General features: G+C 36.6%; 1 protein-coding gene across 2 annotated transcripts in view; it reads left to right on the forward strand.

Annotated features, from left to right (window-relative positions):
• HMGCLL1 (3-hydroxymethyl-3-methylglutaryl-CoA lyase like 1) overlaps window positions 1-13,833 on the forward strand; it is a 71,429-nt gene that overhangs the window by 35,714 nt on the left and 21,882 nt on the right. For both annotated transcript variants that reach the window (XM_015859229.2, XM_015859228.2), the window contains exon 7: window positions 3,602-3,790. In XM_015859229.2, coding sequence (XP_015714715.1) covers window positions 3,602-3,790 — 189 coding nt within the window. The remainder of the gene's footprint in view (window positions 1-3,601; window positions 3,791-13,833) is intronic.

Genomic DNA, 13,833 nt, shown 5'->3' on the forward strand with positions numbered 1-13,833 from the left:
ACAGTGAAGATGGTCTTAGTCCAGCCTTTTCTTTCTTAGCAGAGCTGGCAGACTGAAAAAACTGGGAAGTGGAATACAAGTGTTATATTTTGCAGGAAGATGAAGTGTGCAGTGAGGGTGAGATGGACAGCAGAGATGAAAGCAGGGAGGGAATTCAAGCAGCACAAGATCAAACACAACGTTCCTCCTGGAGAAAGACTTGTCTTCTCTGTTACACTTAATCACCTATTTTTGATGATGTAGCAAAATGTGCAAACCACTTTTTTTGGTAGCACTAGCACCTAGTCAACATTAGTCTGATTTATTGTATTCTCCTTGTGTGGCTTTCAGGTCCCATTCTCATGCATCTTCTTCTGTGTACATCCCAGATGGAATTTGTGATAATACTGCTCCCACAGCAGCCACATAATACTTGAACTCTTTGAAAAAATAGCTAAATTGGAAGGTACTCAGTATTTCTAAATTAATTGGTTTTAATATGAAGTGAAAGTTATAAGTGACACAGCTTTACTTAGAGTGGTGATGACAGATTCAGCTGTGCTGTTGGTAAATTGCTTACTGCAATATCATGTTCCCCAACAGGCTTCTTTCCATGTGTTGCTTGTTTTCTTAAACTAGCTACTCTCCTTGTGCAGAAAAGCCCCTTTTCAGATTGACAGTGGGTGTGCTATCTAATGTTCCAAACATGCATATATTTACATACACAGCTATTTTATGCCTAAATCTTAGTACGTGTCTTTTTGTGTACCTCTACACCATTGTGCATGAGTTTAAGAATGAAAGCTTCCTCATTAAAGTTACTAATGCAGGCCTCGATTCAGCAAGCAGTCATGTTTCTGTAGAAACATCTGATTAGCTGTTAATGGATTTTATGTGAACATCTGCACTCATCCTTTGCTGAACCAAAACAATCAATATTACTGGCCCTTGTTGCTCTCCCTGTCAGAGATCTGCCTCTTGGGTCATCATTTTTCTTGGGATGGGAGCATCTGATTGTGCATTGTAATCAACAGCTATGATTGAAAGGTTTAGGCTATTTTGATACTGTCAATGAGAGTGAACAGATTTATTTATTTTTTTTTTAATCGAAACTTTAACTGAAGCAAAAGCAATTAGGGGAGAGAGGTGGATCATCAACCTACATACTTTTCGGGCTTAACTATGTCATAACTGTTTTACAGTTATCTAGTGAGTCCAAGCTTCAGATACGTATAGAATACATCTGGTTCATGCATATAGTTCTTTGTTAAAAGTAAAAAACAAAACAAAACATTTTTAATGTATTATAATAAAACTACATAACTCATTTTTGTCACTCTGCTTCTCCTTGGAATAAAGTCTCTGTTTAACTGTTTTTCATATAAATATTTATTAATATTAACTATGGAGTAATTTCCATTCACTGATCAGGCTACAGAAAATGTACCTAATTTTGTTTTAACATCATTTTCTATTATTGCAAAGTTTCTCTTGCATCATAAGGACTGCAATGTGATTTTGTGTTGTTACTCACTTAAAAGTGTTAGTAACTAGACTATGACCTTTTGTATTAAATTTAAGAGTATAGTTTTAGATTTTCTTTGCAACATGCCTCTTGGGTTGCAGTGATAGGTCACCAACTTCCATTTTGATCAATGCTTGATGTCAGGGCGGTGCTCCCAAAGGGAGCAGCCCAAGGCTGATGCAGAGAAAAACTCTCCAGTAGTGCAGAACACAGCTGTTCAATTACAAACCTATAACACATTCTGGTTACATTGTGTTGTGTTCTCTTGTCCCCTACCTTACTCTCAAAAATCCACACTGAAAACTTAAAAAACTTTATAACTAATGAGCTGCCTCTTAGTATAGTAGGTTAGAAAATTCAGCATGAGAAACACTCGTTCATGTTCTAAGCATGCATGTTCTTCTTGAAACTAAGCATCTCTCTTTTTAAGGGTCAGTTTAAGGCTAGGTCACGACACGTCAATGATGATATTCAGTTTTGTTAGCAAAGTTTCTCATTTTCTTCTTTCAGAACAATATATTTAGAAAGCTGGAAGAGAGAAGAACTCAGCACAGGTTTGAAGGGAATTCAATAGGATTTCTAGCAGTTCATATAGTCTCCTTGCCATCACTAAAATACTCACCTATAAAATGAATCAAGTGAGGAAAAGAATGTGAAAATGAACAAAACAAAAACGGATGTTTGGGGACTAACTGGGGCTAATTCACCTCTAACTGCAGATGGTCCATTTTATGTTACAACAGCAGTGCAGTTTAAACATCCACAGTGTGATGATGATATAAAATTATGCTGCAAGTTACAATTCATTTTTGCAATCTGGTGAATGTCCTTCCCTTTCTTAAGTAACAATGGAATATATATTGATATGACTAAAGGACTCTTCGATTATAAAGCAGGAGTTTTACTACATTTGCAATGCTCATAGTGCTTAAAGGCTTTAAGCAAGACAACTCAGACCACTTGAACTTCTTTTTCAGCTGTTCTTTGAATTAAGTGAACAATGATATTGATCCAGTACTTCTGGGACTGCTAGTGCAGCACTTTGTCAGCTTCCTCAGGCATATTCACAGCAATCCTGCTGATGAAGTCTTGGAATTGCTTTAACAGCTAAGTGCAGTGCAACCAAATTTGTCCTGGAGAAGAGTCATGTTTTTTTCATTTCTAAACAGTTGATGTCCAGATTAGAATTCCTCTCCAATGGAGTGGCCTGTTGGGATTGCTGATGCACAGTGGGAAATGCTAAAGGAGACATACATACACAGCACGTGCAAATCACTTGAAGCCTTTTCCGGATAAATTTGACAAAATCAAAATAGGAAGTTCCTACATTCAATTCCTAAAGCAATATATTCAGTGTAAACATAATTGTTGCTTCCTTGTGTATGTCTCTCCTTGTGCAATCTGATCTCATGCTCACACGGTAAATTCAGCAGACATAATTCCTGAAACATTAAGGGCTCTAGTTCTGTAAGAACTGCAACAAGTATGGGGTTTTGCTTGTTATGAAGAGAAAAAAAATAGGACTTAAAAACTTGAATGTTAATTGAATTACAGCTTTTCTTTTATACGTTTTTAAAAAATTGGCTTCATGAAAAGCAAACATCTTAAAACTTCAGTTTTCATTGATGTTTTCAGTACCTAGACAAAGCCAAATCAACCTACTTTTTGATTATTTAATGTCTTAACTAAGCCACGTGCTTGACTCTATTTAATAAGCAAACAAAAAGGCAGGTCTTTTACCCTGTGGTTTGTAATCTGAAAAGTGCATGGAGAAAAACAAACAGCTGGGAAGTGCCCAGAGAAAAGAAAATGCTGGGAAAGGGCTTGACAGAAGTTCATAATGTAAAGTTTTGTTTGTTTGAATTATGTGGAGAGCCAGAAAGCAGTTGTTGATGGATTGCTTAGTTGTTTTTTCATACGCAGAATCAGACCTATAAACTTACAAAAGGAGAAGATGAATGGGATGTTCTTCTTGGGGTGCAATTTTGAAGAATGAATAGTGGTTTTCTGATATGTAGAGAAGTATACTCTTTTTAATGTATATTCTGGACCTTATTTTTACTTTTATCTTGCCTTCTTGTTTCTGTTTCTGATCAGGTGTCTAAACGGCTGTACAGTATGGGCTGTTATGAAATTTCTTTGGGGGATACAATTGGTGTGGGGACTCCTGGAAGTATGAAAAGAATGTTGGAAGCTGTTATGAAGGAAGTCCCTCTGAGTGCCCTTGCTGTTCACTGCCATGATACATATGGGCAGGCGCTAGCCAACATCCTCACAGCTATACAGGTAACATGAGTTCTTATCTTGAAGTCATGATAGAAACAATAGTTTAGTTCAAGTGCGCAATTTAAAAAAAAACTCCCACCTTTAATGGAGAGGAAACAGCCACTCATTAAACTTTCAGCAACTATTGCTTGCTTTTCAAACTGTCTACAGGTATTATTGAATTATAGGATCTTTGGTGTTGGATGGAACCTTTAAAGGTCATGCTTTCCGGCACCCCTGCAATGAACTGGGACATCCACAGCTAGATCAGGTTTGTTGTAGCCTGATCCAGCCAGGCCTTGAATGTCTACAGGGAAGGGGATTCTACCACATCTCTGGAGTGTATGCCAGTGACTCACCACCCTCAGTGTAAAATAGTTTTTCCTTATATCCAACCTAAATTTGCCCCTTTTGGTTTGAAGCCATTTTCTTATGTCCTATTACCACAGACCCTGCTAAAGAGTCTGTCTCCTTCTTTCTTGTAGCTCCTCTTTAGATACTGAAAGGCCACTATCAGGTCTCCCTCTCTTCTCCAGGCTAAACAGCCCCAGCTCTCTCAGCCTGTCCTCACAGGAGAGCTGTTCCATCCCTTGAATCATTTCTGTGGCCCTCCTCTGGATGTGCTCCAACAGGTCCATATCTCTCCTGTGCTGAGGACTCCACATCTGGATGTAATACTCCAGGTGAGGCATTGCCAGTGCAGAGTAGAAGGGGAGGGTCACCTCCCTGACCTGCTGGCCATGCTTCTTTTGGTGCAGCCCAGAATATGGTTGGCTTTCTGCGCAGAAAGGGCACATTGCTGGTTCATGTCGAGCCAGCCATATCCTGGGCTGTGTAAAAAGAAAAATAATGCCACTGTTTTTGAAAAGCAACAAACAAAGAAAAAAGCACAATTGTAAAAAAAATTACTGCTTTTTTTTTTTTTTTTAATAAGAAAATGTCAAAAATATTCTGCAATCTTGCATGAAATAGAAAGTAGTCAGTTCTGGATTCCGATCTACTTCTTATCTTTAATTCTATACAAAAACACTAAGAAACCTTGATGATTAATATATTCCATTTATGTTGCATGAATGAGGGAGGTAAAATACTTTTTATTCTGATGTCTCGGATTCCACTTTTCCAAGGAACATTTGTACATTCATTGTTAACTAAACTAAAATCTCTGCTTTACAGATGTGTCTAAATATAAAATAGAATAATACATTATTACATTTAGATTTCAGGTTGATAGGCCTCAGTTATTGAAATCACATACATAGAATTGTATAGATAATTTTTTCCACTATTAACACACCTTCCATATGCTTTTATATTTATGAATTTCATCTTTCAAACAACTTTGTACCATGTTAATGTTATTTCAAATTCATGGGTAAATTATCAGGAATACTTAACTCTGATAAAAGATATTTTACACTTTGTGTTTATGGTGTTTGGTGGTTGTATTTTATTTTATTTATTTATTTTTTATTAATAATTTAACACAATTCAAAAAATAGACTACAAATTCTAATGGAGTTTTTGTAATGATAGCATCTTAATGAATAATACTTTCACAGATACATGCATCGTTAACTAGAAACAGTATTGTTCTGTTTTATACTGAATGACACTTTCTGCTTCCTTACATTTCATGATGTTACTTTTAAGGTCAACTTTTCTTTGTCCTGTCTTTTTGCTTTGGCACCGCTCTTATCATTTCATTTAGAAAATAACAGCATCTTATTAACAGTGTTAGTGATAAAAGCAACAAGAGAGAACACACAAGTGTTTCAGTCAGCATTAGAATATCTGTAGGTACTTGATTAAGTGCTGAATGACAAAATCTGATTAAAAACGGTTCTAACTTTTACTTACAGTGTATTGCTATTACTATAGTATTCATTATTGACCCTTACTCACTTTTACTGTTGCAAATATGTGTATGTACGTGCCATGGGATAAATAAATTGCCAATTTCACAGTTAGCTTCAGTTGCAGATGTAATAGCTAAAAGCATGAAAACCCCTGAGTATGGGAGTAGTTTGCCATAAAAATGCTTGAAGGATTGTATTCAGATCCTTCCTTAAAATAATTGCTGTCATGGTGCCTACTAAACACTGAGCTATGATTACGCTTTGTTACCCCTGATATTTGTTGTGATACTCATGTTTATATCATGCTGCTATCTTTTTGTTTACATCTTAACTCTGGAAGAGTTAAATGGGAAAAATCATCTTAGGTTGCTAACGTGCAGTTTAGGCTGTTAAACATGTAAATTCAAGAAAGCAATAGACCTGAAAAAAATCCCTAGGCAGCTTTCTATGATTTCTGGGAAGCCAGGGGTGCCTAAGCTTCCAACAGCAAACTTCCTTATGTGCTCAAGTTCTGCTACAATGCATGCCTAAAGGTGCTGTGTTTTTGGCTGAACTGAGCTTGTCATAGGTTTTGCCAAAATTTCTTGATGAAGCAGGCATTACACAGTCTCCCTGGCTGGATTTATGCAAGCAGCTCCTTGGCTTGGCCTAAACGTAAGTCCCCAGACTCTTGGATACTCAAATGGGTCTGGAATGTCACAACACATCCTGCCTCTGTGGCCTAGCACTGGCTCTAAGTAATGGCTTTGTTCGAAGAGATGGGGCAGCTAGCAGTGAATTATAGCTATTCGGTGTTATTTCTAAAACAGGGCAACTGTGGCTGGTCAGTTGGATTATAGATGCCAAAGGTGGATTAGAATTCCAAGTCACTTTTTAGTCCCTGCTGCTGTGTTTGTCTGTGTTTTCTTTTCTGCCAAAGAGACATGAATGGGCAACTTAAAGTACTGGAGCAAAACTGTTGACTTCAACTCAGTAATTTGTTTCATAGACCAGATTCCCATAGATGGAATTCCTTACTCTGCTTGCTTTATGGGTTTGTGTGACAGACACAGTATTTCATCAAGAGTGAAATGTGATTGAGGGGTTATAGAAATAACGGGCTGCAATTATTGCTTGAAAACAGTTTTCAAGAATATTCAGTAGGTAAATTACAGTGCAAACTACAACCTCCAATTGAGTACTATTGCATTGTATATTGTGTTTCCTAAGAATTAATGACTGACAGCTGGAAAGCCACAAATCACTCTACACTAATTCAGGCATTACTTCGATGGGAGATCTCCTCGGAGTGGAAAGAGGTGCTGGTGATTCAGTAAGTGATTTTTTATACAGATCACATTGTCCTGTACAGGATTATACTACCCAGAATATTTTCTTTTGTTTGGGGCTGGTCCAAAGTCATCTAGAACTGACAGACCGTATCTGTATAAGAAATTAGCAGGGAAGTAGCCTTGTAATTCTAGTATTCAGTTTTATGTGTGTTGTTTTAGCAAAAGGGTAGGTAGTGAAAGATGGAAGAGAGATTAGCCAACTTTTAGGGGATAAGTAATTTTTTAAGTTGCTGAAGTGAATAATATGGGTAGAAAGCATTACATTAAAGAAAAGAAAGGAGATTCACTTTTATGAAAAGAATCTATGTAAAATGTGAAAAACATGAAGTGATGTTTCAGAACAAAACATTAAACAGAGGTGACTGGCTCTCTTGGTTAGCTGGCTTAATATTAAAACACCAAAATACAAAATTAAATGAGGAGGCAGGTTTGGAGGACAAGAAATGATGTGATGATTTAATTAGAAGTTGTGGTATGTTGAGTTAAATTGCATATGTGGGCTAGCTAATGTGACAAATACAAAATGGGGCTAAAAGAAGTAATAAAACATCTATAGAAAATTGTTACAGACCTCCAAGGAAGACTAAAAAGAATGGTCAGGAAACTTCTGTGCTGGAGAGGTCCCAAAAAGGTAGACCATTTATCTCAGGAGATTTGAGTTACCTTGATAATTGACTCCTGTAGCATTTGTGGAATGGGTAAGAAAGAAGAAGTTTTTTAATGGAAATAGTACAAAACTCTGTTTTCTTTTAATAGCTTGTGCCAGAAATAGCTTTGACTGTTTTTGTAGCACATACTTTAACATGAGAAAAGAATATGCTAACAGGTAAGAGGGAGTTTTGCCCTGCAGTGTTACCTCAGTGAATTAAACAACTGCATGGTGATCTCACTGTTTTGTCAAATTCAAATTACTATCTTAATTCATTGATATGATCTGATCCCTACACTACTGGGATCAAGTCCTAATTTTGAAAAAGCGAGTGTGAAATTCTGATGACTTGCAAGGAGCTGATTTATTATACTGTGTGTAATATTTCTACCTTACTAGAATACAAAATGAGTTTGACAATTAGTCAAATTTATTATTTTTCATTAGTGATTTCTTTTTCAAGCAAATAGGAACTCTGAAATGAAATGCATATGTTAGTACCAGAAACATAATCTAGGAAGTCTATAATTAAGCTTTTGAGTCTTAATTTCAGATTTGTGAATACAGCGTTTCTCATTACTTATAGAGATGGAAAAGAAAAAAAAAATGGTAGTATCTCATTAATATCTTTAAGGTCCTTGAATTTTAAAAATTAATTTCTTTAAAAATAGCAGAACCAACAAAGTAGAGTGGTTGGCTGCTGAACTCTTCCCTTCATAACTTAAGTGGATTCTAGATCCCTTTTTACACACTGAAGAGATTAACCAACTTACATGTTTTTATGCTCAAGTTTACATATGGAATGAGGGCTGCATTCACACAAAGGCAAGCAGTGTTGATATGGATAAGTTTTAAGTGCCAGAACCAGGAACAAAGATGCTGAAGGTCATGGTGTATTAATTCACAAGGATCCTTATGTTGCAGTAACAGAGTTCACAACTGCCAGCAGCTTGAAATGGGAGAGCCTTAGTTTGGCAACTGAAAAAAGGATTGTGTTTTAAATTCCCCTTTACACAATTCTTAAGGGCTTGCATTTGAAGCCTTAGGTGAGATGAATTTTCTAACCTGGACCATCTCCTGGATGTGCCTGACCCCTTTTTTTTTCTTTCCCCCCCACCTCCCCCATCACAAGATTTGCTTTTCCTGACTGATTAGCTTCCCTGACTGGTGGTCCATTTAGCTGCTTGTTAGAACCAGCTCACCATTAAGATAGGGTCTTGCCAAGAAATTGCTCCTAAGATGCTCCTGTTGGAACTCCCCTTCCTTTACCTAAGGGTGACTTTAAACCTGAAACCTTGCGCTTTGTCCCCTCATGAGTTTCCCTGCAGCAGAGCTGCATCTGTGCTTGCAACCATTCTTTTATCTTGATTCTTAGCCTCATCATCACCCACTGGCTTATCTTTGAACCTGGCTCATCACTGGATTACTGTATGAACTAATGACTCAGCTTCTGGCTCCTTTTTGGTGAGATTAATTCTGCTGCCAGCCTAGCTGTGACTCTTGGCTCCTGATTTGCCATCCTTTGAGGAGCAGACTGTCCTTGGCACTGCTACCTGAGACTGTCAGGTATTTAGGGGAGAGACAGGAACCGGTGTCTTCTGCTTTAAAGGTAGATTTGAGTGACAGCTAGTGATGAGTTGGGCAATACAGCGGTTGTGTGAGTTAGCACGTATCATGTGATCTTGGAGCTTAGCTGGTGGCCTTGTTTATTGAAGAAGCGAGATACTGCTATTAAGTTAAATACAGAATACATTTCCTTGTGTCTGGTTGCACACAAAGTGCTTACAGTACTGCACTGAGAACTTCACTATGTTTAAGAGGGTACAAAAAAAAAAAAACAGTTTGAGGCACTGATGTATGTGGCAGAGGAATATCAAGATTTTGAACTAAAATAACTCTCTTAAGCACCCAACCAACTTTAGCCACATTTACTTAACTTGAAATTCCTGTTAAGTACTTAGTCCACTATTTCTGGAACTAATTGACCTAACGAATATATGCATAATGATGAATTTCCAACTACGTATGTCATCTGTAAGAATATTTCTTTACTAGAAAATTTGATTAGTATTTGTATCCTGCAGTCAATTCTTGCATTTTTTATTTTTAACCAGTTTTTTTACCAAATAATTCTATTAGATGGTGTATGGTAACTGTTGAGTCATAGCCTGAACCACTGATTGAGTACCTGGGGAAAGGACCCTGTCAGCACTGGGAGCACAGGTGAAGGCAATTGAGCTGTGTGACTGGAAGGGGTAAAGCCTGGCTGCACCTCTCTTAGACCCCATTTAAGGGCTGACTGCCACTAGGGAAGGATCCCTGATTGGAGATCCCATTCTTGTTGAGTTTTCTCTGCAAGCCTTGTTATTTGGAGGCAAGTGAGCACTTTCCTTTTGTAACACCATTGTATTTACGCTAGTCCCTTTGCTACTGCACTCCCTATTACCTTTCCATCACATTGACCTTCCTGATTATAACAGATGGATAGTAAAGAATGCAGCACTCATGCTAATGTGCCCTAGTAAATGACTGTTATGTGCAGCTGGGAGCTGTACAAATTAGAGTAGCTGAATAAAATGGAAAATTAATAAAGAGGAAATAATGATAGATTATCATGGAGGTATCAGTAGTGGTAGAGGAAGGCTGAAAGGGAAGGAGGCATGTATATTTGTATTTTATAGATGTTCAATTGTTTAGGGTTTCCTTTGGAAATTTATTACATTTTTACTTTTTCATGAAATGTGAATAATTTTATGATTTATGTATAATAGTGTGTATGCTGTCTTAGTGTTCTTGATTTTACAAGAAGCAGCAGAATTAATGTCTGAAGTATAATTTTAAGAAACCTTATTATGTAAAATGTTATAAGCATATTTTACTGGTTTAGTTTTCATGAGCTTTATGTCCTTTCTTCTTTGTAATTCATTTCTGAAAAGACACAAAGTTAAAAGGAACTGGAATTTATAGTGAAATCCCCCTTTTTTCTTCATTATGATGGAAAGGCATAGCTGGGTTCTGAGTTTTTGGATGGCGGCTTGGGCAGAGTCACAAAATTAACAGTGATTTTAAAACTAGATGAGCTCTATTGCAAACTGCTGTATTAGCAGAGAGCGGCGAGAATGTGAAGTAAAACACCAACAATAAAACTGAAAGACTCTCAGTTCCCTGCTTTTCTAAAAAATGGAACAGCAACAAAAAAGCAGAAGAAAGCCTGTAAAAGAGCAAAGAAAGCATGATTAACTCAAAGCATCATTCATTCAGGCATGCACACTTCTTTATGTGCTGATATAAACATTCACCATTTGAGACTGCTGAAATTTGGGATTGCTTTTATCTGCCTGCAGTCGGGTTTTGACCAATATCTAAATTCTGTCACTAAAACAGAGAGCACAGTGTTGTGTGTGCACAAGCCTTGAAAAAAAGCATAAAATCTCCATTGATTCCTGGGCCTTATATTTGTCACAGAGAATTGTACTTCTTCCTAATGACCGTAGGCCACAATTGTGGTAGTACTATAAATATGCAATATATCTGCATCTCTCATATTGTCTTCCTTATTAGTGACCCAATACTGGACATGCAAAATGGTGTATGGAAAGAAAAAAATAATCCTTTTTTTCTTTTTTTAAGAAACGCTGTCTTTTAAATTCCTTACCATGCACAATCATTCAGATTTATCGTGTAGGAGCATAAACTGACCCTTCTGTTGAAGGATAGAGAAGACAGGTAAACCAACATTGATAACACTGAGCCTTGCACGTAGGCATTGTGTTAGACTTGAACTAGGAATTTTTCGTGGAACAGTGAATATGAGTTTACTATCTGTAGAAGGCAGTCTGGCCTTATTTGCCTATTGATAAACAAGTCAAAATATACTTCTTTTTTTTTTTTAAATAAATAGTAATGGAGGAGATTAACTTTTATGTGGTGGACTGCTGAAGTTCTTGATTGAGCAGTACATTCGATACCATTAGGATTTTGTTTTGCCATGTACTGGGATGCCCATTGCATTGCAGTGAAACGAATTACATCTAAACTCATTTTTAATAGTTTACTTAATGTTTCAACAGTATGCTAAATACAATTTATTTTTAAGCCAATGGGGTGGTATTGTTATATGGAGTAAATGAGGCACAGGAGGCAGAAAACATAAAACCATGGCTTATCTTTTCCTGAGTTGGCATGTGACTGTGCATATCAGTTGTCTTTGGTTTTTCATTCATGAAATGAAAATAAGGCTCATCTCTCTCTTTTTTTATGTGTGTAAGATGCTAGAAGGAGGATCATCAGAAAATTAAAATTATTATTATGAAATGCAGATTTCAAAATAATTAAATTGTGGCATAGAAGCTTTTTTCAAATAGAATATAATTTTGATATTTGAAAAGCTAAGGTGTGTGAGTGGGCAAATGATCAAAATACATACACGCACATTCAAATCATCTGAGTCTAGTAACACACCATTTCCTTTCTCCTGCACAGACTGGTAGTCTGAAGAATTTATTCAATGCAGTGTGGGGGTGGGAAGGGCTTACCATATGAAACACTTGTGTGTTTTGAGATTTTGAAAAGTATTAACATTGTGTTTTTAATTTGAGAAATGCATAGAATTGCTGGGGTTTCAGCAGACCTCGTGAGTTTACTTTATTCTGCTGTTTACAGATGAAGGTAAGGTATGCTAGGATACTGCAGAAGACTTAACAGAGAGCTCCAGAAAGTAATTTCAAGGTTCAGATAGGGAAACATTAGAAAAAGCACAGCTTGACTGAGAATGGGATTCAGGAAGGGCTGGTCATGCTTCAGTATTTTGCTGGAATTCTTTGAGGCAAACACTGCCAAAGGAGACAAAGGAAACACAGTGGCCATCATATGCTTTGATTTGTCAGAAAACAATTTACAGTGTTCTGTACTGGAAGTTAATATTAAGGCGTGGAGATGTAATAAGCGGAAAGTTGACTAAATGGCATGAAACAAATGGAGTTATAAAACAGAATTTCTTCAATCTGGAAAGCACCCATCAGCAGAGATGTGGAAGTACTGGCCTGATTAAATAAGCAGTTCTTAGTTTCATAGTGTTCTGAAAGGCAATTGGTCTAAGATATACAGAAATTAAAATTTCTAGACTTAAATTTAGAAGTTTTAGACTCCTGTTATTGTAGGGTAGCTAGCACAAATTGTGTGTGTAAATCTGTCTAATACTCTAAAATGTGCAAAAGGAAGAAGATCAAAAGGAGGAGAATAGGAAAAAAACATTATTCTTTGGTAAGATAATTTTTTTACTTATTTATTTTTTACAGCAAGCCTCTCCCTTTAAAAAAAAGAAGTCTTTCTGGAGCTTTCTAGTTTTGGATTTCTCTGGGAGCTATTTAGTCCTAGGTACTTAAAAAGGTATCTTCAGGGTTTGAAGTGCAAGGGATACTTTTGACCTATTTGCCAGTGTCCTAATAAAGCCATTAACAATAACCCAAAATTATTTAGAAAATGTCAGCTTGTGTTTTTATTATTCCTTTTGTTCATTTTTCCCACCAGAAACAGCATGAAACACAGGTATAGCTGGTAATTTAAAAGTTCACATTTAATCTGAAAAATATACATTAAGAAAGAAAAGAGTGAGTAAAATTGCTCAAGAATGAAAACTAACAAAAAAGAAGTGAGCAAATCTGTGTTTGAAAACAGATAAATGAGAGAAAAATGGCAGGTGAACTGTGAAGAGATACCAGATTGTGGTGTTTCTGTTAAGAAAACTTAGGAGAGTACGCACTTGAGGAAAGTAGGAAAACAATTGCATTATATCAAATAATATCACACTACTAAGCGCAGTCAGCTAGTTACTTTTGCAAGTGAAAAAACATACTGCAGAAATGAGTATATCAGACTTACATATGGGAAGAAAATGAAAACTTAAGTGTTCATACTGAAAATCCAAGAGAGATTTTCCAGTGTTTTCTCTGTTCTTTTTCTTTTTGTGTCTTTTTCTTCATAAATATACTGGTTTTATATTGTTGCCTGTAATTTCAATGAAATAAAAAAGAAAGAGAATAAACAGACAGTCCCACTCCTGCTCTTTACTCAGATCAGTACAAAAGAAAGAGCAGCTCTGTTTTTATTGCTTTCCGCTGCCTTTAGCAGGATGTGCATAGTATGCATTTTCTGAAGGTCTGGATGTTTCTGACCTTTCCTTCTGTGCTTCAGAAAAGCTTGATAGCCCTATAGTTAACAAATAAA

The sequence above is a fragment of the Coturnix japonica genome, chromosome 3, assembly GCF_001577835.2.
Source record: "Coturnix japonica isolate 7356 chromosome 3, Coturnix japonica 2.1, whole genome shotgun sequence".
Lineage (NCBI taxonomy): Eukaryota > Metazoa > Chordata > Aves > Galliformes > Phasianidae > Coturnix > Coturnix japonica.